The sequence below is a fragment of the Mytilus californianus genome, unplaced genomic scaffold (assembly GCF_021869535.1).
Source record: "Mytilus californianus isolate M0D057914Y unplaced genomic scaffold, xbMytCali1.0.p SCAF_15, whole genome shotgun sequence".
Taxonomy (NCBI): Eukaryota; Metazoa; Mollusca; class Bivalvia; order Mytilida; family Mytilidae; genus Mytilus; species Mytilus californianus.
This window is the reverse complement of record NW_026262637.1, coordinates 15,150,633-15,169,536: the sequence shown is the minus strand read 5'-3', so window position 1 is coordinate 15,169,536 and position 18,904 is coordinate 15,150,633. Positions and strand designations below refer to the sequence as shown.

The following is an 18,904-nucleotide window of genomic DNA, read 5'->3' as shown; positions in this document are numbered from 1 at the left end:
TAAGACAGGTCAGAAAATAACAAATATCAGGGTTTGAAATTGGCAGGAGCCCACTCGCCAATGGCCCCTTACATTTAGTGTGGGCTACTATAATTCCTGCTTTTCTTGTATAGAACTATTTTATTGTCTACCAAAATTTAAGCTGTGGGCTACCATGCCAAAATTTTAACTTCAAACCCTGAATATCATATTTTACTATATTGAGTGACATACTTGAATTGATATATATGGAGGAAGGAATATAAAAAGTTTTTTTTAATATTTTTAGGTGAGCATTTGCAATGTGCTCCTTTAGATCGTCCTTTTAAGTCAAAGGTATTGGATCATTATCCTGAATCAGTGCCATGGAATGCATTCGACAAAGTAGCTGTTGGGATGGTAATTATACAATTAAACATAATAGTTCATGATACATGTACATACTAATACATTTTGCAATAAATACATTTTTGAAAATGATTAATGTGTACAAAAGTAGTTTTTATTGCTAAGGGGTTGAGCTAGCTTGATTGAAATCAGTATTAGTACAACTTAAGTCCCGTGTTCCTGACATTTATTTAAAGAACTGCCAAGCTGATATTTGATCATATCTTTTTTTAACAGAAGTATATTGCAATACATATAGTAAGTTTACACCATCAGTCATCTGACATTTGGTATTTGTGTCATGTACTAAGTATTCAACTAAACCAAACTTAACCAAACATCCTGATCAGTTCAACATTGTTCAAGGAAGTCAGACAAACAGTATATCTTAGCAAATGTCCACATATATATATAGATTATCGTTGGTCATCATCAACGAGATTGATTTTCTCGCTTGAGTCGGTACGACCAATGATAATCTGTTTATCACTATTTTACCTATGACCAAGATGACGACGTTGTCAATTTCATGTCAATTTCATTAGCAACGCCACGTGCCCCCTTAGTTTCTAGCGATAATTTTTGATATCACTCGACTCCGCTGAGAAGGAAATTATCAGTCAGCAAGATCAAAGGAAAATTTCGTAAAATAGCGATAAATATATATATTCCACGCACTGGTATTCATATATCCAGTACAAGAAAATTTGAGAAAATTTGTAAAGATTTTTTTAATGAATACTTGTTCATGTAATTAACTTTTGTTTCATTTCAAGTAATTAAGTTGCTTAACATGTTTTATATAGTTTATGTTCTTGTCTGTTTTACTTTTAGCTCAGTTTTCCATTTATGTTTTTTTCTTTTTTACTTTTAGCTCAGTTTTCCATTTATGTTTTTGTCTGTTTTACTTTTAGCTCAGTTTTCCATTTATGTTTTTGTCTGTTTTACTTTTAGCTCAGTTTTCCATTTATGTTTTTGTCTGTTTTACTTTTAGCTCAGTTTTCCAAGAGGTTTATCCTTTTGTATACAGAAAGCTGACAGACAGCCAGAATTTCATTCATTTATCATCACTAGAGAAGATGGAACAAGAACATATGGGTCGGCATTTATTTATTATGAGGAAGTTACAGATAAAAAAATCTTGGCTGCCATGCAGACATTACAACATATGTTCTTGGCAGAGGTTGAAACAGATGTGTCAGAAACTCTACATATTGAACAAGTAGGAGGAAATCTTAGATTTAGTCCCCATACAGTAAAGAAAAGGACAATTGACGATTCGAAAATTTACAAATCAAACAAGGACAGACTGTATGTCACAAAATGTTTATGTTTAATTACTCAGCAACCATTTGTTCAACCAACTCAGCAATTTTTACAACAGTTATACAGTGCTGTTTCAAATCCAAAAGAAATAGAGTATTCACTAGAATCGTATATTTACAATGTTTTATATGAAGTACCATTACCGCCACCTGGGCGCAGTATGAAGTTTTATGGTATAAAGTCACCAATATTTTGTCAGCGTCCAAGTAAGTAGTAGAGAATTGATAAGAAGTAGTGGAATCGTAAACGATAATCAACGAGCGACTTTAGTCATACTTCCATGAAATAAGAAATGTTGATTTTGTTATTTATGGATAAGTGAAAATACTAAAGAAGTACATGTGTAAAGGGCATTTATCTTAACAAAACAAAATGCTGTAGAATTTGACTTTTGAGATATGAATTGTTTGTCATTTCATCCTCAAATTAATTATTTGCATTTTAAGAAATAACTTGAAAATATAGATGTACATTGTACTTTTGTTTCAAGTACATATACATTTATACTTTTTACTTAACCATGTTAACATGATAAAAGTTGAACTCTATACTTATATTTATATCCCCTTTATCACCATACATCATGTACATACTGTATAAATACATTACATTGTTCATTTCTTGGGGAAAGTGCATGGTTTGCATGCATATTCATAATTTGATTAAGACTGAAAAGATTTACAGTAAAGCATGAAAATGTGTTTAAGTTCATTTAATTTTTATAAGACAGAAGGATAAATATGCAGCATCTTCATGTATGATACATGTATATTAGAGTAATACAGTACATGCAGTATAAGTTATGAAAAATTCATACTTTCCTAAAATATATAAAATCAGCTCTTTTGGATTACATTATGTTAAAGCAACTTCAAGAATCTCTTGTCAAGAGGAATTTATACAACCTTTTATTATCTGTTACACCTTTCAAATCATATAATTGTGAGTAAATATTTATATATTAGCTTCTATGAGTTGGATACAAAGCTCTAACTATGTGAACTTTACTAGATGTAGCTGCAGAACCGTAGCTCTTAGGTCCTTATGATATTTTTTTACCATAGAGCTACCAATTTTTCCTATGGTCTGCAAATTGTCAAAATATATCATAAGGACCTAAGAGATCAATGGTTCCGTAGATATACTAGATGATGACCTATCAGAACACAACCTCACCTTTTAGCTGACTACAGAATGATTATTTAAAATTTCCATCACACTGAGTGAAATTCAAAGCTTTCTTATCATGCTTATATTTTGTACAAATTTTCATTTAGGTTTTTATCATTACTTGTTTGCATTTATAATCATTGAAATACATTTATGAACTGGTCTTTTTCATTTGAAAAGTGTAAGAAAAAAAAACAACCGACAGAATGTGGCATGTACATATACAAATTATGAATTAGAATTATAAAACTTTGGAATGCTGTATGAAGTAGATATTATATTAAGATATTTCATTGCATGTTTACAGTGGACTGGCGAGAAGTTAAAGGTTTGTTTGTACACTTGGGTGTTTGTGCTTTGGATGTTGTGGCAAGCTTTGTCAACAGATATAGGAACAATAATACTTAATTTAGTGGGGAAATTTCAATGCTAGTTAATTAAAAGTCATCATTTTTTGAATGATTTTTTTTCGTATGTACAATTTTTAATAACTGCCTAACTGATCAAAAGTACAATTAATTACATTAATATTATTTAATAAATTATTGTTACTTGACCTTCATATACTTCTCTTTTGCTTCAGTTTGTAAGTCCTATTTTTTATAAAACAATTAAAAAATGTGTATTTCCTTCCACTATTTGTTCAAACATGCTAAAAATAATCAGTCAAATGTGATCAACCCATGGAAATAAAAAGAAAGAAGAAATAAGTAAAGTTTGTTGTACATTTATATTAGATAGAAGACGAGATGCAAATAGCAACAATAAATAAAATGATAACAACTTAGTGTTATGTTGTCACTACTCAATTTTACTGCACAGAGATTAGAAAGACCTAATTTCTCTTTAATAGTCATGATAGTTAGACAATATGAATAAGTTAGTGCATAATATATATATATTATTAGATATCTAAATATGTTCCACTATTCCAACAAAAATTAACACAGAGTGGAATCTGGGGAAAATAGATTCAGATAAAAACCTCTGTATAATATGATATGCTTTATTTAGGACACCTTTATTGTTTAATGAAGCCTTCATACTTATATCAGGTATGGTGTTGGGATTTTCATTGCAGCAATGCCTCTCACAAGTTTTCTTTAAGTGAAATATTTTTTGTTCAATTGAATCCATAATTTATCAAGTGTATTTAGATACAATTTTGCACACACAAAATAGCAGAAGCATATTATTTTCTTCTAAACCAAAAAGACATATCTTGTCATAGTCTTTTTAATGTTTTTTTATATACAAATGTACATGTACCATGTATTTTATTTATGCTACATTATAAAAATACCAATTTCCCATTCAAGTAAAACTAATATTTTACATGTCAAATAAATCATGTATTTTTACTCTTCTTGGTGTTGTATACAACACTAGGTATTGTCAAGATGTTGTCAACAGAGTTGCATCAAAATGAAGTTAGAATACACAGAAATTGATACAGTTTCTTTCTACTTAATTTACCTTAAAACTCAATGTGATAAACATGATAAATAGAATAACTAATCGTAACTAATTTAAATATCATCCATTAGACATGTTAGGAAATTAATGTGTTGTTAAGTCACCGGTTGAAATTTTTATGATTTCCTTTCTTTGATTAGTTATTCCATAATTATTACATTTTGTTGCAATGCAAATTATTCAAGTATCACTTTGGGCACTATAAGTAAGATATGCGAAAATAATCTTTATTCACATATTTATCATCGTTCTTGTATTTTTTTATTTCTCTGTCAATATATGATTAATAAAATAAATGACCAACTGATTTGACCATTACATCCCTGTAGAATTAGGCTAAATAAGAATATTTTAATAACTATGAAATGTGTATTTCAGGTGTAAGTGAGCTGCCATTGTTTGACTTCTGTCTATCACAGCTGTTTGAATACCTCGACATAAGAGACATCGTTCAGCTGTTTACAACATTACTGTTAGAACATCAAGTTTTATTTTATTCTTCTGGTAAGATACAAATGAAATGATGTTTTATAAATATGTTGATATATAACTAAAACATTTATTGAAAGTTGGGCATACAAAAATTTTGAGGAAAATGTATATATATTAATCTCTGTTATAAAGGCTATATTTTTAAGATGCAAGCCATTCCTATCTGATATTGCCCTGACAGCCTTTTTTATGACTTGCTTGGCCCATTGGACTTCAGTCAGAGCACAGCCCTTATAAAAAATATGGAAACTGCAGACCCATACTTTGAGCAGCAAGTTTCAATGATTTTCAAGTAGAGAAATCATATACCATTGGATTCCTTATTCATTTATATACATGGATCTGTACTTTTTATTATACTCCCGCTTTAAAAAAGTGGGGGTGTACTGTTTTGCACCTGTCTGTCCGTCCATCAGTCCCATGAATATTTTTCATCGCAGCTTTCTCAGGAACTACATCATAAGGATTTCTGAAATTTGGTTTTAGGGTTTATATAAGTCAGCTATACCATGTGATGCTTTTTCAGATTCATCACTCAACAACTTCCTGTTTACCGAAATATTTGGGCGGGGGTATCATCAGTGAGCAGAACCTCGCAGTTTCACTTGTTATTCATGAATTAAAGGATATATGGGTTAAACATCAGAGAGATTTCAAGCTAAAAAATATAAACAAAAGACATCTAGAAGCCAACATACAGTCTTCAACAATAGACAATTTTATGGATGATTTACTTTTACTCACAATTTATCATGGAAAGTCAAATTATGTATCGTTTTCAAGAGTTCTATATATTACACCTGATGGAATGGAAGTCTTCACCTGATTTTTTTTACATGATAGCAGTGGCAGATTCAGAGCTTTTCATAAGGGGGGGGGGGGCTCCAGTCATGCTTCAGTGATTCCCTAAATAATCAACCAAATTCTTCTCACAAAAGGGGGGGGGGCCCTCCCTGGAACTGCTTATGGATAGTACACATTGTACTATTGTACCTATGTAATCATTATTTTTATTCATGTATACACATTGTTTTATCAGTGATCTGGAAGGATTTTTTCTCTATGGGCCCAGGGCCCCCCAAAAATAAATTCAATGGGCCATTTTGTCAAATGAGTGGGCCATTCGTTTACAATAAAAAAAGTGTATATTAATTATTTCACTGTACTTTCAAGTATGATTCTAATTAATATCATGGATATTGTTCCTGTGATTTTGTAATTTCAATTTCAATGAATATACAATAACTTCTTCCAAACCGGGCAATATTTATGATAACCTTTATTTACAATGTTAAAACTGGTACTGTTCCCTTGTTCATGTTCATGTTTTTTTTACATTAAATGTGGGTCTTCGTCGATACCATACTTATTCCAGACGTTCCGTATTAGAGGACGTTTCTGGCATTTCCTCTGCACTTGTATTATTATTACTTCATCATGATGACAAGAATAACAGTAGAGAGCAATGTTTATTGATAAGACACAACAACAATCGCTGAAGGCATGTTTACAAAATGTCAAAACGAGCCAAAGACCAAAAAAATTGACAAGGACAGTTAAGCCCCATTTATGGAGACAAATACTATGCTATTCATAAAAAGGCTTTTGGATTTTTCAATCGAAATAATAGCAAGCTTACTTAAAAGATTATATATATATAATTAGAGAAGAATTCTCGCCTGTACTAGCCAATTTTCACAAATTTAAAGTTGTTTATAAAAAATTATATCATGAATGATGGTTAATTACGTTTTTTGGGTAATCAGTCATACCGCATGTTGCTATTATTACCATAGGAAAACACCCGAGACGTCCCAAAAATATATAGGTGCTCCTATCATTGGAGTAAACACTACACAGTTGTGTACTCACACATGGCGGCACGAAATACGATCGGAAATCCATTTGACAATATCTCAACGTTTCAAAACGAAGTGAAAAATATCATGCGCCACGCGGGCTCTTACATTTGTCACTCTATGCGCCATTTCTGGTCGATAAGCGCAATTGGCGCAAGGCGCACGTCCTTCCCGATCACTGTTTTATCCTGTACACACTGTGTTATCATGTACACATTGTTTTATCCTGTACACATAGTTTAATTTGTAGTTATAGTTAATGTATATTTTTTTTCTCAGATTACCAGAAATTAATGTTAGTAGCAGAATGTATGATGACTTTGATATTCCCGTTTCAATGGCAGCACGTTTACGTACCTATACTGCCAGCATCACTCACCCATTTCTTAGATGCCCCAGTACCGTTTGTGATGGGGTTACACCATGGTAAAGAAAGCAGATCAGAACTCACATTACCTAGTGAAGTAAGTATAAATGTATATATAAAGATAAATAAAAAGAGATGTGGAGTAGCCATCAATGCATCAGCAATCCAACATCAAAAAAACTAAGAGAGATCTTTTAGAGCAGCACACTGTCTCAATAATAAACAGGTGTCTATGCATTGTGTACATGTATGTCTAGTATAACTGATGTGTTTTAGGTCAGCAACTATTTTTGTTATGCCCCAGCCGTAGCGGAGGGGGCATTAAGTTTTACCCTTGTCCGTCTGTACGCCCCAAAGTTGGTTTCCATTCTCTAACTTAAGTTTGCCTCAACCAAATGTTATAAAACTTGTATACAATGCTTATTACCACAAAACACAGATCAAGTTTGAATTTTGGTGGCGTTACTTTAACCGTTCTAGAGTTATGCCCCTTTACAAATGGAAAATTGCTGAATTTTTCCTTTCCATTCTCTAACTTTAGTTTGCCTCAACCAAATGTTATGAAACTTATACACAATGCTGATTACCACAAAATACAGATCAAGTTGGAATTTTGGTGGTGTCACTTGAACTGTTCTAGAGTTATGCCTGTTTACAATTTTCGTTTCTGTTTTCTAACTTTAAGTTTGCCTCAACCAAATGTTATGAAACTTATACACAATACTTATTACCACAAAACTTAGATCAAGTACAAATTTTGGTAGCGTCACTTGTACCGTTCTTCAGTTATGTCCCTTTATAACTTTATGTGATATGCAAGCGGGGGCATCATGGACACATTCCCCATTTATTTTAATTACAACTAAAGTCATGGAAGCGAGACACACCGATCATTTCTTTTTCTGTATTTTACTGAGTTTGTTTTTTTGCCTTTAATATTCACCTATAAATGCTTACATCCACTTAATTTGAACTTTGGTGGATAGTTATCTCATTGGAAATCATACCTCACCTCAATGAAAAGTAAGACACTGAGTTCTGCAGTACCCTTTTCCCATTTTGGAGTTATTTTCCTTTTCAAGTCAGCATTTGTAGACTGGAATTAGCCAGCTTTATACTATCACAGGATATATAAACTTTGGTCAAAATTATCAATTTAAGCAAGAAAGCTTGCAATGAAAATAGTTCCTTTATTTTCTGGTATCTGTTGAGTTAACTTTAAAAAAATCTGATTCACAACTGGTTTGTAGGTTTCACATTATCAACTCATAGAGATCTGATCTTTTGATGATTGAGGGACATTGAGTATGCTATTAAGTATTACATGCTATATTAAATGAATATTTCCTGAGTATTCTTTTGAGTTTCACAGATGTTTTTTTTTTTGTATTGAGATATGAATAGCAGAATTGTTTGCTACATGTGTACATGAGAAATATATCAGCAGAAATAATAAATTTGAGTCTGAAAATAGACTTTGGTCAGATTTCTCAATTCAGGCAAGAAGATAGATCCTTTATTTTCTGGTATCTGTTGATTTAACTCTTAGAAAATGTGATTTCTGGTTTTATTCTTTACTTCAAAAATGAGTAAAACATGTAAAATAAGCGAATAACTCCAATTATGTCATGAGTTTTTTATTAACATTTTGAAATGATTTATTTTTTTTCTTTTAAATACACTTTGATATGTTTTGTTGATATTGTTAATATTCTTTTTCAGGCCAATATGTGTTTCGTTAATATTCTGTTTCAGGCCAATATGTGTTTCGTTAATATTCTGTTTCAGGCCAATACATTGTATGTGTTTTGTTTGATATTGTTAATATTCTGTTTCAGGCCAATAAGTATTTTGTTGATATTGTTAATATTCTGTTTCAGGCCAATATGCATGATATGTGTCTTGTTGATATTGTTAATATTCTGTTGCAGGCCAATATGTGTTTCTTGATATTGTTAATATTCTGTTTCAGGCCAATATGTATTTTGTTGATATTGTTAATATTCTGTTTCAGGCCAATATGTGTTTTGTTTGATATTGTTAATAATCTGTTTCAGGCCAATAAGTATTTTGTTGATATTGTTAATATTCTGTTTCAGGCCAATATGCATGATATGTGTCTTGTTGATATTGTTAATATTCTGTTGCAGGCCAATATGTGTTTCTTGATATTGTTAATATTCTGTTTCAGGCCAATATGTATTTTGTTGATATTGTTAATATTCTGTTTCAGGCCAATATGTGTTTTGTTTGATATTGTTAATATTCTGTTTCAGGCCAATAAGTATTTTGTTGATATTGTTAATATTCTGTTTCAGGCCAACTTGTTTTGTTGATATTGTTAATATTCTGTTTCAGGCCTATATGTGTTTTGTTGATATTATTAATATTCTGTTTCAGGCCAATATGTATTTTGTTGATATTGTTAATATTCTGTTTCAGGCCAATATGTGTCTTGTTGATATTGTTAATATTCTGTTGCAGGCCAATATGTGTTTCGTTGATATTCTGTTTCAGGCCAATATGTATTTTGTTGATATTGTTAATATTCTGTTTCAGGCCAATATGTGTTTTGTTGATATTATTAATATTCTGTTTCAGGCCAATATGTATTTTGTTGATATTGTTAATATTCTGTTTCAGTCCAACATGTGTTTTGTTGATATTGTTGATATTCTGTTTCAGGCCAACATGTAGTTTGTTTGATATTGTTAATATTCTGTTTCAGTCCAATATGTGTTTTGTTTGATATTGTTAATATTCTGTTTCAGGCCAATATGTGTTTTGTTTGATATTGTTAATATTCTGTTTCAGGCCAATATGTGTTTTGTTTGATATTGTTGATATTCTGTTTCAGGCCAATATGTGTTTTGTTTGATATTGTTAATACTCTGTTTCAGGCCAACATGTGTTTTGTTGATATTGTTAATATTCTGTTTCAGGCCAACATGTGTTTTGTTGATATTGTTAATATACTGTTTCAGGCCAATAAGTATTTTGTTGATATTGTTAATATTCTGTTTCAGGCCAATAAGTATTTTGTTGATATTGTTAATATTCTGTTTCAGGCCAATATGTATTTTGTTGATATTGTTAATTTTTGTTTCAGGCCAATATGTGTTTTGTTGATATTGATGCCAGGACAGTTGAAGTTCCAGAAGATTTACCAAACTTCCCTCACTCACAGGAATTAATTGGTGAACTTATCAAAGTCAAAAACAAATTTCAACATACCAACAAAAAGTCTGCAAACATGACCACCCGAAAGTCTTTCGCAAACCTCGACAATTTTGACAGTTCATTCAAAGACTCGAGATTAAGCAACCAGAGTTGTCCAGATCTTCAAAACAAACTAGATATTCTACAACAAAATGAAGCTTTTAATAGAATCTCTGAGCTTGCCAAAAAAACAGGTGTCTGGAACACTATTGATGAATTTTCTGATAAAACAAAAGAGATTTCTACTCAAAATGAAGACAATGATCCAAGTTCTATGAGTGAACAAGAAATTACTCAACTTAACTATAACAACACTGTTAGAGAAATCTTTTTGAATCATTTTTTACACATATTTAGTTCATATGACACATTTGTTATTCCCCCAAATCAGGATATGGAATCATGGTTAACAAATCGAGAGTCCATGCAGAACTTTGATAAAGCATCTTTTCTAAGTGACCAGCCCGAGGCTTATCTCCCCTTTTTATCATATTTCACTGAGACACAGATGTTTGCTACATTCATTGACAATAAAATTTTATCACTATGGGAAGACCCAGAACCCAGTTTACGGATATTTGATGGAAGGTTAAAATTGATGAAGGAGCAAGTAGGAGAGCATGTCAGACATACCTATGCACCATGTAATACTATTGAGGATACAGGTAATTATTGAATAATTAGGAGAACGCTTCAGAAATACCTATGCACCATGTAATGCTATTGAGGATACAGGTAATTATTGAATAATTAGGAGAACTTGTCAGACATACCTATACACCATGTAATACTATTGAGGATACAGGTAATTATTAAATAATTAGGAGAACATGTCAGACATACCTATACACCATGTAATACTATTGAGGATACAGGTAATTATTAAATAATTAGGAGAACTTGTCAGACATACCTATACACCATGTAATACTATTGAGGATACTGGTAATTATTAAATAATTAGGAGAACATGTCAGACATACCTATACACCATGTAACACTATTGAGGATACAGGTAATTATTAAATATTTCAATGTTAAAAATCGCTTGAAGACAATTTATTATTTTGATACTTATTCATAAAGGTATAAACCTATAGTCATTGAAATCACTCATAAATAATCAGCTGTGAATAATATTATTCCTTCAATGTAGCAAAACTTACTAAAAAAAGAACAAAAGGCAGTTTCCGTATGCATTATATATAGAATAATGGCATTTTTTTTTTGATACTGACTTTATCAGCAAGAATATCACACAAGCCCCCAAGGGGCTGATGAAGTCAGTATCATAAAATAAAATGCCATAATTCTTTTTATTGACAAGTTGTCTCAACGAAATGGGTTTTTGGTTGAAAATATGAAATAAAATGAATTACAGTAAATTCAGAAATTATTGCGTGCATTTATTATTGCAATTTTTGAAGAATGGACAAATATGCAGGACTAATTATTGCAATTTCAGGAAAATCTGCCTTATCAGATATCTGAATGTGAGTTCTAAGTAATGCAAAACTCACCTAGTCGCATTATTCGCAATAATAAAAACCTTGCAATAATTTCTGAATTTACAGTAGTTAGTAAAAGTTCTTTTACATGTACAACACATTGTGATAGTTGTTCATTTGTATGAATGAAGATGGTGCATTTCAGTGATAAATTGACGCAGATTGATGTGAGCACATGACGTTGCTCACTGATACATGATGTTTTTGCCTAATATTTTCAAGTATCAAGTCCTGTCCATTATCTTAACAAATATTAGGCAGTAAGATCAAAGGAAACATGTACAAATAGTGGATAATAAGGAATATTGCACACTTGTTTCTGGTTATATTCCACAGGGAATGTTTCTATACAATAATAATAATCATGTTTTTGTTTCAGAGAATCTGTTGAAGAAGAGAGTGATTTATGTTGATCATGTTTCCCCCAAACCCCACAGTCTGGAGGGATTAACCATATCTACAACTATAGAACCTGGATATTTTCCACATTTAAATGATAAAGTTCTCAATACAGAGCCAGTTTTCAAGTAAGAATTACAAAAAAATCATGAATATGCTGATCTTGTTCAATGTGAAATTTTTTTGTATCTTCCAGTCTTTTTGGGTTTGAACACAATATTGTGTGTTCTGATATGTGGTGTATTTGATATGTAAGCATTTGTCATTGTTTTAAGGTAAAATTACAAATTACAGTCATTTATATATCAGATATAGCATCTTTCAGTCCATATCAGAACCTCAGTCGAAACCCTCAGTCCATATCAAAACCTCAGTCAAATCCCTCAGTGCAATATCAAAGTCATTTGATGATACAGATATGAATGGAAATCCCTAATCAAAGTCTACGTTAAAGAATTAAACAGTCAACAATTTATTTGATATGTGTAAAAAAAAATAATCATTATTAGTTGTATACATTTGTTAACACCATTTATTGTGTAAGGTGTTACTTGTCAATGGATTAACCATTCTTAAACATCATAACATTTGTGTTCAATGCAAATTCAGTATTTGTATCTGTTGCTTCTTTTTCTATGCTAAAATGGATGTTTATTCTATGTAGGGCCAAATCTAGAGAGGGAGCAAAATGGAGAAAAAGAGACAGACAACTTCAACACTCAGAACATTTAAAGATGAACCCGGAACAGAGAGAGGTAATCAAAATGTATTTTCACAGTAAGAATGAAAAACAGTACTGTAAATACACAAGGAAAAAAATGTACAGGTTTTTCCCAAATTTGAGGAGCCAAAGATATCATCTCTTAAGGGTGGTAGCCTAAGGTAAATTTTCAAAATGGACAATTTTAGATTATAAACTGACACCAACCATAAAATTAATTCAGAAAAGTTGCAAAGTTTTTAGAAAAATACATTTTATTAAGAAATGTTGGTGGTTTTGATACATGATTTTTTTTGCATTAAATTTAACTACCTATATATTGTAAAAAATATTTTAGGTTTTTATGTTCAGATGATATTGAAAAGATTTGTTTCACTTATGGTAAATTGTTTCATAGTTACATCAGCTTCAAATTAACCATAATGCTGAATTCTCAACTACAGCTATTTTACAAATGCTTCTTTTCAAAAACATTTAAATATTCATAGAACAAAAACTCTAAATTTAAATATTTAAATTAAAATCAGTGAATTCTAATTTTGGAAAATATGTTGGATTAAACTGAATTTAAACAATGTTTTGGTACCATGAATTTGTAGCTCAAATTGTTGTGAAAACATGCTTTAGCAATACATGTACATAGGTTGTGTAGGTATATACATTGTCTAAGATTTTTCATACTTTAATAAAAGATTATTCTATATGTGTAAAATATGTACCATAGGTTGTTGAAAAACATGCTAAGCTCTGGCTAGTGAGTAGATTTTGATTATTTAGCTCCAGAATGGTTCATCTTCTCATTTTCACAAACATAAGACTTAGCCAGGGAATGCCTTTAAATTCCTTACATTATATAGCCATGTTCTGAACTTTTTCTATATGATCTTGAAGAACATAGAATTACTATGAAATTTTCAAACAATGTAATATTCACTAACTTGTTTTTAAAATCTCTGAAGGCACATTTTTTACTTCCACATTTTTCCATTTTGTATTTGTTATTGTTAACTGTTGTGCAGTTTACTTTTTTTGCAAATATGCTGTCATTGCAAAATAGTGGAAGTAAAACTTCTCAAATACATCAAGGTTTATTATATTTCAATACATTAGAAGAAGCAATGATGATACTTTTTTAAATCTATTTCCTTAACATTGCACAATAGAAGAACCAGTCTGGAGTACCAAACAGCACTTTTACTTGATGTCCTGTGCTTACATCTCTGATTTTCACAATGTACTGAATTCATTCATTGTTTGTTAAGCAGAGCAAGTTTCTTTGTAAACAGAATTGCTTAAGGAGCTTTCATATTTCATGTACACTCACACACTTCAAGAGGAAGTTTTACAATAACCTTTATAAACCCACATCAGATTGGGGAGGTTACTTATAATCAGTGTCCAACATTACTCCTCAACATACGGATATTCAACTTTACAACTGCTGCAAACCATATGTAAATATATAAGCCCTACAGTCAGGCTTTGGGCCTACAGTTAAAATTTCACTTTTAACACTGCTTATGATATTGGCAAAAATGGACTAGAATTGAATGGTTTTACACTAGTAATTTTTGGGGCCCTATATAGCTTGCTGTTCAGTGTGAGCCAAGGCTCTGTGTTGCAGACCGTACTTTGACCTATAATGGTTTACTTTTATAAATTTTGACTTGGATGAAGAATTGTCTCATTGGCACTCATACCACATCTTCTTATATCTATAAAAAGATGCAAATACGACAGACAAATTTGTTCAAAAAAGATACATTATATTATAATGTGAACTCAAATAGGATATTTATCCATATATTATTACAGCAGTTAAAACCTTACCCAATATATCATCGGCTCTCTGGATGTAAAAAAACATTCCTATAATCTTAAGTAACCATTATACATTAATGCAAACACACTATGCCATAAAATGGAATCTTGATGATCATAATGTGATATTTTAAACTCTTTTCCATCTTGTCTTATTTCTTTCTTATCTTTTTTGTCTTTTCCCTATCATTTCACCATTTTTATATATCATTGGTAAGTTCACTAGTTGTATCGTTGTTAGATATAGAAAACTGTTGTCACAGTGTGTAAATATTTCCCCTCTATACTATGGAGTTGAAGAAAGGAACTCTGTTGTATAAATGCTATATTAGCAATTATTTTTGTACGTTTAAAGAATGAACATGTTGTTTGAACATAAGAATTGTATCACATGTAGTTGCTGTTTTAGTATGCCTTTATAGGTTCATTATTAAATAAAGACTGATGTTTTAATCATGTACTTACTATTGTGCAAAAAAGGAGAAACATAGTTCTATGGTGGGGGGGGGGGGGGGGGGGGAATGGTGTCAATGCTTTGCTGCTGCCTTCTACAAAAAGAACAGTTGCTATGCATGAGCAGACATATATAAGCATTGACTTGCTTGGCTTACATTATAACATGAAAAAGTTATAAACTTACCCAAAACAATATGCATTGTTTTGTGTTTGTATATGCAGATTATCAAATAACTATTTATGAAAACTTATTGATGTAATTTCTTCAAAATACTGTCTTACTTTCCTTCATGCTTCAAATTGATTGAACTTTATGTATAAAAAATAAACGATTAAAGATACCAGAGTTGTAATTTGGAATACCAAATATGCATTCCTTCTACATAAGACTGATCAGTGGCACTCAAATCAGAACAGTTGGACGATCAAATCACATACTGAGTTGAAGAAAAATTAAAAATCAAAAACTCTGAAAGATTGTGCCAAATACAGCATTGGTAATCTATTCATGGGGTAGAAAAACTTGCATGTCTTGAAGAATTCATCATTTTATAAACATTATATTTACAGAAAGTGAACATATCAATGCTATTTCATGTCAACACAAAAGTGCTATCTACGGGTCTGGTGATACCTCTTTCAAACCACATGTTTTATCAGATGTACAGTTGAAAATTAGTTCCCAATACTAGGCTTCTTATTACAGGCTTATTCACACTGATTAGTTACTCATTTCATATTTCCAAAAATAATATTGAAAAGCCAAAAAATTGCAATAATTTGTGAAAAGCATATTACTTCTATATTAAAATATTTGATCTTGTAACAATGTTCGTCTTTGTAAATGAAAACTTCTAATGGAACACCCAAATTCATTATAAAGCTGGATGAAATAGCCATGAAACCATATTTCCATACTTTAAATGTATGGTGCCAGGAGAAAGGGAATTAAGGCCCATATTTGGCCCAAGAAAATTGAATTGTTGAGAACTACTTCAAATTTGTTCATAACAAATGTATAGGCAAATATATCAAATCAAAAAATATTAATGAAATTGTTCCTCCATAATAGATTGGCCTCAGCAAAATTATGTTTGAAACTTGAAAATTTTCACTAAATTTGGGGCCAATTGTTTCTGCCTTATAGCCACTTCTCATTTGTACAGGTGTAGATTTTTAGAGATTTCGTCATAATATATTTAAGACTACATTCTAGTAAAATTTTAATTTAAACGATTGTAATCTATTTATAGAAATATCTACAGGAAGCTAGAAGTAAAAGCATGAGACAACCAAAGTTATCTGATATGTCGGCTTCAGCCATGATACAGACCAACTGGAAATTTGTAGAAACTTTACTACAGGAGGGGAAAACAAAGGTACATACAACATTATTATTTGTTTATTTATATGATACATCAACACCAGAAATAATTTGGAAGCATGATTTTGCATTCATTTAACAAGCCAAAAAAATGTAGTAGTCATAGAGTGAAGTAAGGAAGGTAACCAAGTTTGAGATTTATATAAACATGCTAAATGAGAAAAAACATTTTTCCTGAACAACAAGATGTTCCATGATCGCTTGTTGTTAAGCAGAAAAGTAAAAATATCTTTTGTACGAAATATGTTGATTATCTGATTTATGGTGTAGTCTTCACTCATACCAGACAAAAAGAATGTTTAGAATATGAGCCATGACTCTAAAAGAATAAAGTTTTATGGGCTGATATAATATTAATTCACTGTCATAAGCAAATTTAAAGCATTGTTCACATATTCCAGGATTGTTCTGAATATCCATGAATATTTGCCACTGGACATTAAGCAAACAACAATCAATCTCATTTACCATGCAGATTGAATTTTTTTGACAAAACAGGATGTGAAGTGTAGAGATATGTCACAATATCATGATCATGTGTTAGGTGTTACATTTTTTCACTTTAAAGAGAATGTCAGTAGACATTATAGGACATAATACAATAGAACTAGGTCACTGTGATCTACATCATTTCTCTTTTCACTGTGATAGTACTGTAAATTCAGAAATTATTGCGAGGTTTTTATTATTGCGAAAAATGCGACAGAGTTGTAAACGCAATAATTTAAACTCGCATTTTGAAATATTTTACATGAATAAAACAGGATTTTTCTCAAAATCGTAAAAATTAAAATCACATTTAAGTCTAAAATGACAAAATCGCAATAATAAATGCACGCAATAATTTCTGAATTTACAGTATTCATTTATTTCAGACTTAGAAAATGCTGGTAGATAATATTTGAAATGAAGCTTTTGAACTATGTCATTATGACCTCCATCATATCATTATTTATTCACTGACAATCATTTTCTCAGACAAGAAGAATGTTGGTAGATAAGATGAGATATGAAGCTATAGAATTAGGTCATTGTGACTTCCATTATATCACTTTAAGCCACAATATAGCCTTTTAGCTGATACAGCCCAAAGCAAACACCAATCAATCAATCAATCAAACCGTTCTATCACTATTCACTGACAATGTTCATTTTTTCAGACAAAAAGAATGTTGGTAGATAAGATGGGACATGAAGCTATAGAATTAGGTCACGGTGAGGTTAACATCACGGGTGTGGAAGAAAACACATTGATAGCCAGTCTATGTGATCTGTTAGAGAGAATCTGGTCTCATGGATTACAGTCCAAAAAGGTGACCATTGTGTAAATTAAATCATAAACTAAAGTGGTGTTTCACAAGAAATAACATTTTTAAACGTCCGTTTACGGGACGTATTATGGTATACCGCTGACCGTCTGTCTGTCCGTCTGTCGGTCCGTCGTCAACATGTCGGACATTAATTCAAAAATGGTTTAACCAATATGCATGAAACTTTGGTGAATTGTTTATATCTATTGTCCTGAGCTCCCTTTCGTTTTTTATAAATTTCAGATTTACCATTTCCAAGTTTTAGGGTTTTATTCATTAAAAAAGGGGTGATTTTCCAGTTTTCGGACAATAACTCAAAAACAATTTCACCAATTTGCATGAAACTTTTGTGAATTGTTCATATCTATTGACGTGAGCTCCCTTTTGTTTTATATAAATTTCGGATGTACCGTTTCCAAGTTTTGGGGTTTTATTCATTAAAAAAGGGTGATTTTCCAGTTTTCAGACAATAACTCAAACACAATTTCACCAATTTGCGAGAAACTTTGGTGAATTGTTTATTTCTATCGACATGAGCTCCCTTTTGATTTTTATAAATTTCTGAATATATATTTATGGGGTTTTATTCATTACAAAAAGGGGGATTTTCCAGTTTTCGGACAATAACTCAAAAATGCTTTCAGCATTTTTTATGGGACTTTGGTAAATTGTTTATATCTATTTTTGTAAGCTCCCTTTTGATTTTTATAAATTTTCGATTTTACATTTCAGAGTTATAAGATTTTATTTGTTTATAGTCTGACAACAGATTTACTAAGTATTGCGCAACAGCACAGTGTATTGCACAACAGCAAGAAATCTTTCATATAACCAATTTCAAGTTCTTTGACTACATTTATTCAGAAACCTATAATATATCAAATATTTAATTACAATCCAAATTCAGACCTGTATCAACTTGAATATTGTGTCCATTTTTGCCCCAACTGTTCAGGGTTGGACCTCTGCGGGCGTATCCAGCTGCGCTCAGCGAAGCAGTTTATTCATGAAGGCTTGATATTTGAATAGT

General features: G+C 31.2%; 1 protein-coding gene across 8 annotated transcripts in view; it reads left to right on the top strand.

Moving 5' to 3' along the window:
• Positions 1 to 18,904, top strand: part of LOC127725475 (DENN domain-containing protein 5B-like) — a 47,121-nt gene that overhangs the window by 7,211 nt on the left and 21,006 nt on the right. For 3 of the 8 annotated variants that reach the window (XM_052232475.1, XM_052232470.1, XM_052232469.1), the window contains exons 2-12: positions 269 to 378; positions 1,361 to 1,898; positions 3,170 to 3,190; positions 4,717 to 4,842; positions 6,969 to 7,153; positions 10,166 to 10,940; positions 12,163 to 12,310; positions 12,847 to 12,937; positions 13,628 to 13,657; positions 16,434 to 16,559; positions 17,725 to 17,877. In XM_052232475.1, the coding sequence (XP_052088435.1) occupies positions 269 to 378; positions 1,361 to 1,898; positions 3,170 to 3,190; positions 4,717 to 4,842; positions 6,969 to 7,153; positions 10,166 to 10,940; positions 12,163 to 12,310; positions 12,847 to 12,937; positions 13,628 to 13,657; positions 16,434 to 16,559; positions 17,725 to 17,877 (2,303 nt within the window). The remainder of the gene's footprint in view (positions 1 to 268; positions 379 to 1,360; positions 1,899 to 3,169; positions 3,191 to 4,716; positions 4,843 to 6,968; positions 7,154 to 10,165; positions 10,941 to 12,162; positions 12,311 to 12,846; positions 12,938 to 13,627; positions 13,658 to 16,433; positions 16,560 to 17,724; positions 17,878 to 18,904) is intronic. The other 5 variants (XM_052232472.1, XM_052232477.1, XM_052232473.1 and 2 more) reach the window with 3 other exon arrangements.